This window comes from Gopherus flavomarginatus, chromosome 15, assembly GCF_025201925.1.
Source record: "Gopherus flavomarginatus isolate rGopFla2 chromosome 15, rGopFla2.mat.asm, whole genome shotgun sequence".
NCBI lineage: Eukaryota > Metazoa > Chordata > Testudines > Testudinidae > Gopherus > Gopherus flavomarginatus.
The window spans coordinates 3,971,987-3,986,995 of record NC_066631.1 but is presented as its reverse complement, the minus strand read 5'-3'; the positions used below and the strand labels follow the sequence as shown (position 1 = coordinate 3,986,995).

The 15,009-nt window shown below is 50.6% G+C and overlaps 1 protein-coding gene across 2 annotated transcripts in view; it reads right to left on the bottom strand.

Annotated features, from left to right (window-relative positions):
• OSBP2 (oxysterol binding protein 2) overlaps window positions 1–15,009 on the bottom strand; it is a 374,084-nt gene that overhangs the window by 55,295 nt on the left and 303,780 nt on the right. Inside the window, exon 4 of one of the 2 annotated variants that reach the window (XM_050923730.1) lies at window positions 4,514–4,712. The exons of the other annotated variant lie outside the window; for it this stretch is intronic. Within the exon in view, the coding sequence (XP_050779687.1) occupies window positions 4,514–4,712 (199 nt within the window). The remainder of the gene's footprint in view (window positions 1–4,513; window positions 4,713–15,009) is intronic. 2 annotated transcript variants of the gene reach the window in all.

Below are 15,009 nucleotides of genomic sequence, written 5' to 3'. Positions count from 1 at the left end.
TGACCCATCCTTCGTTCAGACATCAGCACCGCATCATCCCCCGCACTGGCCATGAAAACCCCTTCCTGGCTGGCGCTCTGACGTCACACCCGCCGGCCGATACAAGACACAGTTACTGAGTCACATCCTAGCTGACAATCTGAGCACTTCACCAGCATCAAGACCGAGCTTCTTGGGACCAGTATAACTCTGGCCCTGAAGCCAGCCCTGGAGGCCGTTTGGCCCTGTAGCAGGGTAGACACCCGCTCCTGCCCTGAGGGGCTTAGAACAGCCCAGGAGGGGGCTGTGCCTGGGGACAAGAAAGCTGGGCTGATGGAGAAAGCGGCCACAGCTGTAGCCAGTGCAGTCAGGCCCAGCTGGCCCCCGTAAGAGGCTGTGAGCCAGGGCTCAGACACAGTCTCCCTCTGCTTGGAGAGGGAGAAGAGTCTGGTTGCAGGGACCTAAGCAAGACACCCAGACTGGGAGCAGGGTTGGGGAACGGCCAGAGGAGCTGGGAGCTCCGGCCTGGAAAGCCCCAGGCTGCAGGCCTGACTATAGGTGCAGGGTTGCAATGGGGCAGCCCATGGGGAGGCAGAGGCAGCAGGTCCGAATCCCTTTGCCTGTGATGAGTGGCTTATACTGCAGTCTGCCCCAATGAACGGGGGCTAGATGGAGACTCGGCAGAAGCCAAGACTGAGGTGAAGTGGGGATAGTGGGTAGGGGTTCCCCTGGGAGGGGGAGACCCAGAACTGTGGGGGTACAGCCAGGGGGAGCACCCAGTTAAAGGGGCACTGGGGTCCTGGGAGGGACACTGGGGCCAGGGAAAGGAGGATCACTGGCCAGCAGAGGGCGCTCTGGATGCTGGAAGCTAATTCCCGAAGATAACCAGCAGGAGGCGCTGCAGGGGTGAGTCCCACATCGCTACAGGCCCCTTCTCCAACACATATCTCCACGCTGCCCTCTCTGATGCATGGAACCGCCCTCCAAGAGCAGAGCCATAAGGCTACCAGCCTCTCCTCCTTGCAATCCTTCCTCAGGCCCACCTACAAGCAATCAGCCAACCAAAGATGGCTGGGCCTGGGGCACTTGGGGAGAGCTGATAAAAACCACCACCTCCAGTGATCTGGGACTGTGAAATTGCGGAATGACTCCCGTGGTGTCCACATGCCACAATGGTCTTTACCCAGCCTCCTCCTCGCTTTGCTCCCACTTGCTCCCTTGTTTCAGATCTTGTCAGGTCTTTGGGGGAAGAGACAGTGTCATCCCATGGGTTTGTACAGCACCAAGCGGCGCCGATTCTACTGGGAGCCGCTGGGTGCTACTGCAACACAAATCACAGAGACTCGGCAGGCAATTTCCAGCCCAAATGGTTCAAGTCTGAGTTATGAGCAAGTGAAAAATGGAAGGTTTCAGAGTAGCAGCTGTGTTAGTCTGTTTCAGCAAAAAGAACAGGAGTACTTGTGGCACCTTAGAAACTAACACATTTATTTCAGCATAAGCTTTCATGGGCTACAGCTCACTTCTTCGGAAGTGCCTGCTGTGCCTGCTGCCTACGGGGGCGAAATGATGACACATAAAGTGCTGCCAAATGCACCACGTAAACGAGCTCTGGACATGTCTACTCTACAGCCACCATGACAGCGGTCCAGCTACGACACTGTAGTGCAGGCACTTCCTGCAGCGACAGAAGGGGTTATTCCGTTGCTATAGTGAATCCATCCCTCCGAGAGGCAGTAGGTAGGTGGAGGGAAGAATTTGCAATGAAGACCCAGAGACTGTGCTGCCCATGCACCTGCTCCAGCCAGCAAGCTGCATTCCGCTCTCCCATCCAGCAGAGGAAATCTGCTCTCTTCTCTGTGCTTGGTCCTGGCTCACTGGGATCCATACAGAAGGGATGTGCAGTGACATTCTCCCTGGCAGGGCTGAATGTCTGTGCTGTGTGGGTGTTCTAGAGGGGGCAAAAGGGCCCACCAGGGGCTGCCTCCCAGCCCTGTGTGCTAGCTAATGGCCCCAGAGAGTGGCAGTGTGGGTGGGGCATGGACCAGCTCCTAGCCCTGCCTCCTTCCAGCCACGATGGCTAAGCTGGTTACCTAGGTGTAGCAAGGGATGCTTCTCCCAGTGTTGAGGGCAGTAAGCCTTCAAAACACCTCCTACTGCCATCCAGCTCTGCTAGGGGGCACACCTCCTCTCCACCCGCTGTGCAGCACCGCCAGAAGGGACCACTGCGATCATCTGACCTCCTCTATCGCACAGGCCAGAGACCTGCCCCAGAAGAGTTCCTAGGGCAGAGCTTTTAGAAAAACATCCAATCCTGATTTTAAAATTGCCAGTGATGGAAAATCACCACACCCCTGGGGAAATGGTTCCAATGGTTAATCACCCTCACTCTTGAAAACGTATTTCTTATTTCCAGTCTGAATTTGTCTAGCTTCATCTTCCAGACACTGACTCTTGTTAGACCTTTCTCTGCTGGGCTGAAGAGCTCGTTATCCAATATTTGTTCCCCATACAGGTATGTATAGACTGTAATGAAATCACCCCTTAATCACCCCTAAAACAGCTGGAGCTCATTGAGTCTATCACTCTAAGGCAAGTCTTCTAATCCTTTACTCATTCTCACGGCTCTTCTCTGAACCCTCTCCAATTTATCAACATCCTTCTTGAATTATGCGCCCCAGAACTGAACGCACTATATTCCGGCAGCAATGACACCGGTGCCAAATACGGAAGTGCTATGACCTCTCTACTCCAGTTTGAAATCACCATTTATGCACCCAAGGATTGCATTAGCCCTTTTGGCCACAGCATCACTCTGGGAAATAGATCAGTGTGTCTCCCTTCAGCACCAGATGGAGCTGTACACAGCATGGGACTTCTGCAAAGCCCGGGGTACTTCTTCTCTTCCCACCTGAGGAATAGGCCAGCTCTGCAAATGCAGCTTAGTTTGTGCAGCACTTGAAGCCTCTGCTGATATGAAACACCCGCTCCTAGGAGCTTTTCCCCTAAGTCCGAGGCAGGCGGGGATCTCCAGTTAGCAGCCAGACATCAGGAAGACTTGGAGAAGGTGGGTAATGTCTCAGACTGGCCCAGGATGGGACAGAACCATTCTTGGGCTCTATTCCTGACTCCAGAAGAAATGTACTGTTGTGGTGGAGCAGGGGACCCACGGGTCAAAGCTTCTGCATTCAATTTCCTGAATGGGGAAGGAGTATGATCTAGTGGTCAGAGCAGGGGCCTGGCAAGCTGGGCTCTTAGGTTAAATCCCAGCTCTTAGAGGGAGCGTGGTTAGAGAAGGGGACTGAGAGTCAGGATATCTGGATTCAGATCTCAGCTCCTGAAGGGAGTGTGATCTAGTGGTCACAGCATGGGGGGAAACCAGACTCCCTGAGATCAATTCCCTGCTGTACCACTGCCTTGCTCTGTGACAGTGGGGAGGTGATTTCACCTCTGCTTCAGCTACCTCCGCCATCCCACCCCCCCACAAATGGGAACAATAAACCATTCCCAGAGATGTCAAATGCTTTGAGCCACTTGGGCCGAAGGCCCTAGAGGAGCTGATATACTCACACTCATGCCCCATGGTCCTCGCTGGCAGGAGGCCAGGCCACTTATCTGTTACATTGCATCACAAATCCATGTTGTGATGATGACACTGCCCTGTGGGGAGAGCCCCACAGCCATGGAACGTCGCAGTGAGAGGCTCCTATAGGCTGGAGGGCTCTGGGGATGGGTGGCGCTGACTGTTACATGTTTATGTGCATGGATCCATTCCCCTAACCCCTATGTGGTACAAGGGAACTGCCCTGGCCCGGCATTATACACAGCCAAGGAACAAGCTGCTGCTGACCTGCCAAGGCTCCGTTTGTGGGTTACAATAAAACCAAATCCTGCTGGTGCAGCCAGAAGGGTGTCTGGGGATGACGATCTGGCATCAGCATCAACTGCAATTCGGTTTTATTCTCCAGCAACGATTGTAACCAACAAATGAGACACCAGCCACTGGATGTGGGCAAAGGGCTCCAGTGCTCTCATGCTCAAACCTGTGGGGCCCAATGTGCTGGGGACAAACGCAACCGTGCATCACTGGGATGTGGAGATGCAAACTTCCTAACACCAGATTGTAGCATCACCTTGGGATTCGTCTGGCCAGTAGAGGCAACTGTGGGAAGAACGGGATTCCCCTGGGGAGACGAGCTCGCAGGAAGGCAGCTGGAGTACTGCCTCTTCACAGGACAGGCCTGTCCCGTTACCCCTCAACAGGCTCTTACCTGAGAAAAAATCCCTGGGCGTGATGGACTGCCCTGTCCATCCTTCCTGACTCTGCTGGTGCCCTACCAGCGGCTGACTGGGAACGAGTGAGAGGGCAGCCCCCCATCCCTCCTGCCCCATCGCTCTCCCCCCATGCCGTACTGCTGGGCTCTGGCGGCTGCTCCCCGCTGCCATTGTGACATCACAGCAACAGAGCTCTTGGGCTGGCGGGACCCAGGCTGTTGGCATCCCAGCCCTCTGGGCCCTGGGGAAGGAGGCCGCTCACCCTTGGAAGTGCTGCTGACTGCTGTGGAGCTCGAGGACAGGCCGGGAGCTCCCCGGCAGGCCCGTTCCAAGCTGTTGTGCTGTTTGGCTAACTGCTCAATGGTCTCCTCCAGGCGGATCCTCTGCTCCCGCTCATACTGTAGTGCCCGCTGCCATTTCCGACTGTGGCTCTCGGCTAACTCCAGGAAGTCGCGGCAAGCCTGGGGGAAGCAAGGAACACACCGTCAGGCTCCCTTGGGGACAGGCCCCAGTTGCTAGCACACAGCACTGCCCACAGGAGCTCAGGGTCTCTGTCACAGGAGCAAGGATCAAGGGCTTTTCATTCTGGAACTGTGCTCTGCCCACATCTCAGGGAGCCCTTCACCAGGAGCAGCACTCCAGCCTTCCCCTTCAGAGCTGCAGCCCCCTGTCCTTGCCCTCCCCATGCAGTCAGGGCTGGGAACAGAGCTAGGGGACTTCTCGGTATGCTGGCAGCTCCAAAAAATTAAAATAAAACATTTGGTTTGGGTCAAACTGAATTTGAAAATTTTCTGCAGATCAAAACAGTCTGTTTGGGGTCAAACAAAGCATGTTGTTCAACCGGAAATACAGCATTTTCCAAGGGCTAGATTCATGAAATGGCCAAAGGTGGGGTTCCCCTTTTAGCCCACTGGCTGGCATCCTCACTTGAGACAATCCTACTATAGCACCTGTAGGACTGGGATTTGAACCCAGGTGTCCCCCATCCCTGGGGACTGCCTGAACCATTAGCCTGCAGATGGGCCTCTCTCAGTCTTGCCTGTCCCACTTAGCATAAAATACTTCAACAGTCACTGGGCCAGAGGATAAAATGGGGAGACAATGACTCTGTAGCTTGGGGGTTTGGCCCCTCACCGGGGAGGTGGAAGCATCGAGATCAAGTCTCTGCACCAGTGAATATTTCATAATTTATAGAAAATGGAAGAATTCAGCAGAAGACCCTGAGGGCACCCCACCCCAGAACAGCTAATAGCCTAGTGGGGAGGGCACGCCCCTGGCAGAGGAGAAGATTCAAATCCTGCTCCTGAATGGGGATTCAAACTTGTGTTTCCCACATCCCAGAGGAGTGCCCTGACCACGCAGCTAAAGCAAGCTTTGAGCTAGATGGCCTTACTATCAGGTGGGGGCACATATGTTTGAAAAAGACCCTACTCAAAGAGTGGTTATCAGTGGTTCCCTGTCAAAGGGGCAGGGCCTATCTAGCAGGGTTGCACAGGGGTCAATATTGTTGTTTGACTTGGATAATGGAGTGGAGAGCACGCTTATAACCTTTGGAGATGATAGCAGACTAGGAGGGGTTGCCAGCACTTTGGAGAACAGGATTTGAATTCAATTGACATTGACAAATAGGAGAATTGGTCTGAAATCAACAAGAGGAAATTCAATACAGACAAGTGCGAAGTGCTTCACTTAGCAAGGAAAAATCAAATGGACGACAACGAAATGGGGAATAACTGGCTAGGCGGCAGTACTGCTGAAAAGGATCTGGTGGGTTAGAGTGGATCACAAATTGAATATGAGTCAACAATGTGATGCAGTTGCAAAAACAACTAATATCATTCTGGGCTGCATTTCCTAATATCCAACCTAGACCTCCCCCATTGCAACTTGAGACCATTGCTCCTTGTTCTCTCATCTGCCATCACTGAGAACAGCCGAGCACCATCCTCTTTGGAACCCCCTTCAGGTAGTTGAAAGCAGCTATCAAATCCCCACTCACTCTTCTCTTCTGCAGACTAAACAATCCCAGTTCCCTCAGCCTCATTCCTTAAGCTCTGGAATGGGCTTCATTCATCCAAGGGAGGGTGTGGAATCCCTGTCATTGGAGGTTTTTGAGGACAGGTAGGACAAACTCCTGTCAGGGATGGTCTAGGTTGACCTGGTCTGGCCTCAGGAAGGGGGCTGTGCTTGCTGACTTCTCAAGGTCCCTTCCAGCCTGACATTTCTATGATTCTAAGTTAGAAGGGGGCATCACCATCCCACCTGCTCTGTAGCCAAAATGATTCAGCGAATTCATGTCACCCAAAGCTGAATTTTTTGGCAGATAACCTATTTGTCCAGAAACTTTGCCCAGCTAGGAGTACAGTACAGGTCACACAGCCATGGTGTGAGGAACTGGCTTGGGATCTGTAGTCATGGCTTATCGTGCTGAGTGTCCAAACACAGATACATCGAGCGCTAAGAGACTTCAGGCCTCCTTGGGTTGGGGGAAGTCAGGGAGTTTTATCACTAGGTAGTGCCAACTGCACTGCAAGTTTCACACGTATTCAGCTCTGCTGACGCAGCTCAGTTTTCACGTGCAGCTCCCTTGTCATTTCAGTTATGGGATGCCCCCCCACCTCCACTGCTCTGCCACTGCCCCTTCAACTCTGACCTGCTGCCTCCCCACTCCCCAGGACATTTCCCCTGGCACCCCTAGTCAGTATCTACACAGGACTGTAAAAATGTGACGTGCTAGAAACAGTGTAACCTTGATTATCCAAACCAGGATCACATCCCTTAGCTTTCAATACTCAGTAAATTCCTAGGGTTCCCAAACCCCTTTGCTCTCACAAGTGGTGCCATGTCCTGCAGGAGGGGCTGTTCTGCATTGTCATTGTCATTCCAGTTCTGCAGCCCCGCTGCTCTGCCCCAGGCCGGCTCCAGCTTTTTGCCACCCCAGGCAGTGAAGGATGTGCCGCCCCTTTTCATTGGCCGCCGCAGCACCTGCTTCCTGCGCTGGTGCCTGGAGCCAGCCCTGGCTCTGCCAATACAAGGATTGAGTCTGAACTGCAGCCCCCACAATATTCTTGGTCATATCCCCCCGGTTCTGTAAATGCACCTCAGTCACAGCCCCCCTGCTATTCCAGTCCTGGGCTTGCCCCTGCTGCCTTCTGTTCAAACGGTGCACAGGTTTTGTGATGGCGATGAACATCCCTTGGGAATGAAGATGAGACGCTCACACAGTGTAAAAGGAAAGACAAGCCAATGGAAGAGATAGGCACCGGATTTCTCTCTGACTAATAAGGAAGAAGGACAGCCCTCTTCCTCCATCTTAGCTGAAGCAGAGTCCAGCCAGAACTACAGTCCCCTGGGTGCTAATTAGACACAGTGTGGTGTGAAAGCATGACAGTTCTTCCCTCCCCCAGCGTAGAGAGAGGACAGGTTATGCTGACAGGCAAGCAGCTACTTAGTCTCCTACATGGAGCGGTCTGCACAACCTCTTAGGCTACGGCTACACTGCAGCCTAATTTGACATAAATTGTGTCGCTCAGGGGTGTGAATTAGCCACTCCTCTAAGTGACGTAACTTGTGCCAATTTAAGCACCAGTGTGGACAGCGCTAGGTTGGCGGGAACATTCTACTCGAGGGGAATGGAGTAATTCAGCCGCCGAGAGAACTCTCCCCCATTGGCTGAGAACAGCTACACTAGAGAGTGTTCGGCGGTGCAGCCACATCACTGTAAACTCTCCTGAATAGCCAGCGCCAAAGTGTCTGAAAGGGGCTGTGTCGGCGGCCTGCCATGACATTCGTTTTGAGTGTCAAGGCTGGTCTCTTAGCAAGATGCCCCAGTTTGACCCCCGAGAGACGCGCTGGCGAGTGGAATGTACCACAGATCTTGAGGCATGCACAGATCTCCGTAGCAGTTCCCTTGCGCACACGTGAACAGCTCAAAGGGGTCAGAGCGATTCAACCACTAATCAAGGTCTTCCTGTCTTTGCAGTCTCCCTGCCCTATCCCACAAGGGATGGTACAGAATACTCACTGGAACGTACGCTGCTAAGATTGAATGCAAATGCTACCAGCAGCCCTCTTCCTGGTATAATTAGCTTCTTACTGCATTAGCCCCATGCAGGGTAAACGATGAATTATGGCCAATTATTCTAGACCTGGCTAACAGTCCAATTTATCAGAGTAAGCAACATATGAATGAGAGGAACAGGGGCACTGGATGGCTCAGGGGGTCCATCATGGGATACTGAGACTTTCCGATCCAGTATGTTCAAAGAAAGCCCAAGCTGGTGGTTCCCAGAAGTGATTCCCATGTAATGACAGGCCAGAGGCTGATGGGAAATAAGTTGCCTGGTCTCTTCCAGTTCCCAGTGGAGAGGTGTTCACATTAAAATCAGCACCACAGTTGCCCCTTTGCTAGTAGTCTTGCCAAGAGGCCAAGGATAGAACAAGCCACGGCAACTGAATCTCCGAGGTGAGGAGTGTGGCCCCAGTGAGGGAAGGCAGCATGGCTGCGGGTTAACAGAAGCCTCCAGGACTATCAGTTTGACACTTTCACCAGCATCAGAGACACAAGGTGGGTGAGGTAACATCAAGAGAAGCAGGTCCAATAAAGAATATTACTTCACCCACCTTGTCTATCCGGGCCCAGCATAGCTACAGCAATGCTGCATCCAGCATCAGAGTCACACAGACCGAGCCAAGGAAAGGCCAATATATCCCTACAACTCCCCCGAGGCTGCAATGGGCGAGCTAGCTTTGTTTCCTTTACAAGAATGTGCTGGAGTCTTAGTCCTGTGCAGACTATGGGATTATTTCCAAATCCAGATGCCCCACTGTCACGGAGTGTGTGGGGGGGGTCCGGTCCTGCACCCCTCTTCCTGGGACCCACAGTGACTCTCAGCCAGCCAGTAAAACAGAAGGTTTATTGGACAACAGGAATGCAGGTTACAGCAGAGCTTGCAGGTTCAGTCAGGACCCCTCAATCGAGTGCTTCTGGAGTTTCAGGGTGCTTGGGTCCAGCATAGGATCCCCTGAATTCCCCTCATCCAGCCCAAAACTGAAACTGAACTGCCCCTCCTCCAGCAGGCCGATTCCTTTTTCCAGCTTCCCAGGCCAAGGTGCTAACCCCCTCCCCCCTACCTGGCTCAGGTTACAGGCTTAAAGATCCTGTCCCTCACCTAAGACATCCCCGGCTCTCCCATCCCTCATGCAGACTGCCCCTACTCCATCACACCCACTCTGGCAGAGGGACACCACCAATGAAAAGAAAACACACTTTTCTCTGAAAATGCTTTAGCTACTGTCAGAAGTAACAGCTAAGACCACCACAAATGAACAAGCAGGGAACACACAGCTCTCTCTTTTCAGTGTGTTTACATGCGCATTTGACAGCACAGTACTTTGTGTCTAGTCAGTTTCACTACTAGCCTTGGGACTACTCCCATGCTGGAAGTGAAACCTGCCTGCGTGCACCATGCCGGACTGCGGTGAGTCAATTCCCCATTATTGTGGGGTCTCACACAGCTGCACAGGAGAGAAAAGTGATTTTAAAACAGGGAAATGTTATTGTAAGTGCCCCAAAATTGGTAGGGGGACTCAGGGTCACGCTAGCACTCGCAACAACCTTTAATTCATCTTTGAGAGTGACGAGATGTCTAGCTGGCAGTGAGAGATACCATTAAGCTACCACAGCACAAAAGAGGAAAAAGCGACACTATCAAGATGAAAATCATTCTGAAAAACCCACAAGTGTGAAACTAACAACAATTCAGATGATTAAAAGGGAGAGAACTTTAGATGTCTAATATACTTGTCATCACTAATGGGGTTCATTTGTTTTTTGTGCTTCATCTACTTGGATTTTACATGCACTTCACCCAGCTTTTTGCACTTTGCTTATATGAATCAAGACAGATCCAGACTAACACGGTTACCCCTCTGATACTTTCTTGTTCTCGTGTTCCAGCACCATGCTGCTAGACCTGGATTTCCCATTGGAACTCTGATTCCATAAGAGATTTTTAATAAAGAACCATTTCCATTAGTTAGATTTTTCCAACCCATTTGTTTACAATATAAGCAAATTTTGGGTCTAAACCAGATTGACAGAGCCCCTTAAAAAGCCCCAGAGGAAGAAGAACCACGGAAATACTGGAAAGTTGAAGGTTTACTTGAGAGTTATGTGATGAAACGTGCAATGAAGGAAAGAGCCCTCACATGTTAAAGACACATTACACACAGTTGCTAGAGTGTGTGTGAGAGAGAGCACGGATGTGCGTGTGTGCACACGTGTGCATACCCCGCCTGTTCATGTGTCTTATGAACTCCATGGGTGCACTAGGGACTGGGCTACTGTTGATTTTACATGGAAGGTAGTCAGATACAATGGTGAAGGGTGGCAGGATAAAGCCCCTAGACAGATTCTAGAGGTACACAATAAAGGCCCCATCCATCCTACACATATAGCGATTAGATACTCTGCTATAAACTGTCCTTGGCCAAAAACAATTGATCTCCTCACGTTTGTAAAGCATGATTTGCTTTTTATTTATCTCTGTGCTGTTCATCAATTCATATTTCTGTTAACAAAGGATTAGTAACTAGAGACTGGATTCTGCAAAAATGAACACACATATGCATTTTTACACACACGCATAGTCCCACTGACTTCAGTTGGACTACTCACTGTGTGCAGAGTTTAGCACGTGTGTAAGATTTGAGGATTGGTGTTCAAGACACAAACCCTAACCTCACCACAGCTAACATAAGAACACAAGAATGGTCCTACTGGGTCAGATCAAAGGTCCATCTACCCCAGTATCCTGTTTTCCGACAGTGGCCAGTGCCAGGTGCCCCAGAGGGAATGAACAGAACAGGGAATCATCCCCATTCCCAGCTTCTAGCAAAAGAGGCTAGGGAAACCATCCCTGCCCATCCTGGCTAATAGCCATTGATGGACCTATCCTCCATGAACATATCTAGCTCTTTTTTGAACCCTGTTATGGTCTTGGTCTTCATAACATCCTCTGGCAAGGAGTTCCACAGGTTGATTGTGAGTTGTGTGAAGAAATACTTCCTTTTCTTTGTTTTAATCCTGCTGCCTATTCATTTCATTTGGTGGCCCCTAGTTCTTGTGTTATGAGAAGTACTAAAGAACACTTCCTTATCTAGTTTCTCTACACCAGTCATGATTTTATAGACCTCAATCATATCTCCCCTTAGCCGTCTCTTTTCCAAGCTGAAAAGTCCCCGTTTTAATAATCTCTCCTCATATGGAAGCTGTTCCATATCCCTAATCATTTTTGTTGCCCTTTTCTGAACCTTTTCCAATTCCAATATATCTTTTTTGAGATGGGGCGACCACATCTGCACGCAGTATTCAAGATGTGGGCGTACCATGGATTTATATAGAGGCAACATGATATTTTCTGTCCTATTTTCTATCCCCTTTTTAATTATTCCCAGCATTCTGTTCGCTTTTTTGACTGCCGCTGCACACTGAGTGGATGTTTTCAGAGAACTATACACAATGATTTCAAGATTTCTTTCTTGAGTGGTAACAGCTAATTCACAGCCCATCATTTTATATGTATAGTTGGGATTATGCTTTCCAATGTGCATTACTTTGCATTTATCAACATTAAATTTTAACTGCCAATTTGTTGCCCAGTCACCCAGTTTTGAGAGAACATTTTGTAGCAATTAGCAGTCTGCCTGGGTCTTAACTATCTTTAGTAATTTTGTATCATCTGCAAATGTTGCCACCTCACTGTTTACCCCCTTTTTCCATATCATTTATGAATATATTGAATAGGACTGGGCCCAGTACAGATCCCTGGGAGACACCACTGCTTACCTCTCTCCATTCTGAAAACTGACCATTTATACCTACCCTTTGTTTCCTATCTTTTAACCAGTTACCAATCCATGAGACCTTCCCTCTTATCCCATTGCCGCTTACTTTGCATAAGAGCCTTTGGTGAGGGATCTTGTCAAAGGCTTTCTGAAAATCTAAGTACAGTATATTCACTGGATCCCCCTTGTCCACATGTTTTTTGACCCCCTCAAAGAATTCCAGTAGATTGGTGAGGCGTGATTTCCCTTTACAGAAACCATGTTGACTCTTCCCCAACAAATTACGTTCATCTGTGTGTCTGACAATATGGTTCTTTATTATAGTTTCAACCAGTTTGCTTGGTACTGAAGTCAGTTTACAGGCCTGTAATTGCCACTCACCTCTGGAGCCCTTTTAAAAAATTGGTGTCACACTAGTTATCCTCCAGTCATCTGGTACAGAAGCTGATTTAAATGATAGGTTACTGACTAGAGTTAGTAGTTCTGCATTTTCACATTTGAGTTCCTTCAGAACTCTTGGGTGATACCGTCTGGTCCTGGTGACAGTTAAAGCTGGATTTAACCCTGTCTGCTCTGAGGGCCCCGTGCTGCTATCTTTGATTGCTGACTGGTATCTGTAAGCAGCCCTTTGGGTTATCCATGGCATGAAGTACTATTCGGCATAGGTAAGGATCCCTAATGAGATACAGCCACATGCAGTTTTGTTAGGTAGCAATAAAAGTTCCCTTGAAAAATGCTTGCAAGCAAGTGCAGCAGCTTTGAACAGGTGGAGTTTGTCCTGCAGTCGGCACTTCTCTGCCTCCATATTCTTTCTAATTCATGACCTGCAGTACGACTCTGGGAAGCTACCCAAAAGTACGGTGGAGAAGGTTACAAAGGGATATTTCTAGGCCACAGTTCAATAGCTCTTTGCCCATTAACAGCGCAATAAAAGGACATTCAGGCTGGGACGCTGAGCAGTGAAGGGAAGGCGATCCACTCTGCAGAGAGAACGACAGAGGCCTTAATGCTTCTTCTGCCGCAGCCATGGGTCTACTTCTGGGACAGTGGTGGGCGAGGGAGAGAGAGTCGTGCATTTCACTCTTAGGGCTTGTCTTCCCATACAGCGCTACAGCAGCACTGGTGCAGCGGTGCTGAGGTAGCACTTTAGTGAAGACATGACTATGCTAACGGGAGAGCGTCTCCGTCAGCGTAGTTAATGCACCTCCGTGCGGTAGCTACGTCGCCAGGAGTAGCTCTCCCATCGACACAGCGCTGTCTACACAGGGGATAACTACGTCGCTTGGGCTGTGGATTCGTCACATCCCTGACCGACGTAGCTATCGCAGTACAGGTCTGTGGTGTGCACCTGGCCTGAGAGTTCAGTATCCCTATGTTTAAATGGGGGGCTGACAGTGTTCGTGGGGTGGTTAGAACACAGCAGGATGACTAGCCGTGGCAGAGCCTGACCCAAGAAGGGAAGTGGTAGAGCCCAGGGACACAATACGTCAGCACAACAAGCGGTGCAGGAGACTGGCAGTGAATGAGCAGCTAGCACGGCAAAGGGAGCAGAATGCTAGGCCACATGGCATGTTTTCTACTTAATACATTAAAAATCTCGACATGGGATGGGTTGGGTAAAGAATGGTGTCCCTAGCCTCTGTTCGTCAGAGGATGAAGATGGATGGCAGGAGAGAGATCGCTTGATCATTGCCTGTTAGGTTCACTCCCTCTGGGGCACCTGGCATTGGTCACTATCAGTAGACAGATACTGGGCTAGATGGACCTTTGGTCTGATCCGGTACAGCCATTCTTATGTTCTTATGTCATGACCTGTCTGAGCCAGGCTGCAGAGAACTGTTGTGGCCAAGTGACAGGATCCTGGTTTTGAATTACAGAGGTGTAAATAGAAGTTACTGGAGTTACCCCAGCATGACATCAGTGTAACGCAATGGAGAATCAGGCCCTTAAACACAGGGATTTTTCATTTGCAAAATGACATCAGCCCCCTGCCCTTGGCAGTGCCAGAGATGCTCATTTGGGACACTGAGCTGGGTTCCTAACTGGGAGAGGTTTCTGCGTGCCCACTGTCCCCACTCCTGTCTATTTCTGAATTTATTGAGAATGGCTCCTCTTAAAGGGTCCGATCCTGCCCCCTGGAAGTCCATTGAGTGTTTCAGTGGGAGCAGGTCCAAGTACTGAATCGGAGTCTGCTTATTGCCTGGTCTGGCAAAGGAGCAAACAGGAGATGGAGGCAGCCCTGGGGTGAGCCCTCCTCCTGGTACAGAGGTAATGCCCATCTAGAGGGGCAGGGGGCATTTCACCAGAGAGAGCCCTGAATGCAATGATCCAAATGTCGACAGGAGCTAAAGGCCACTGGAGAAGGTTGCTGTTCTGAGTTAAGCCCATGGGTCATCAACCAGCCGAGCTCACCAGAGCCTCAGTGTGTGTGTCCTATACAAGGGGCTGCCGGGGAGTTGGTGTGCGGATGGACATGCTGGGAGACTCTCCTGCTGTGGGTTACACCCCATTGGCACTCCCTGAACAGCAAAGCTGAGTGCCAGGATCTGGCCCAGGGTCTGAGCTCATACTGGTTTTACTCTGGATAGACAGCGCTGTAACTGAGAGCAGCATCTGGCTGAAATGAGTCTGAGCTGGAGTAGCTGCCGGGCTGAGAGGCCAGACACAGGTGGAAGTGACCCCAGTCCAAACCTGCCGCACGTCTGATTGGTCAAAGCCAAAGGCACCTCCCTCCAGCCCTCAGCATCCGTGTGAAACCAGCTGCCACTCAGCCGCTGACCCACGTACCGAGATGTACGTTAATTCCTTTCCTGTCGCCCCTGCATTCATCCCAGCACCCTGGGAACGCACAGCCCTTGGGTTTTCGCTAGAGAGCCCTTGGTGCAGGGCTTTGGTCTTCCACTGCCATCT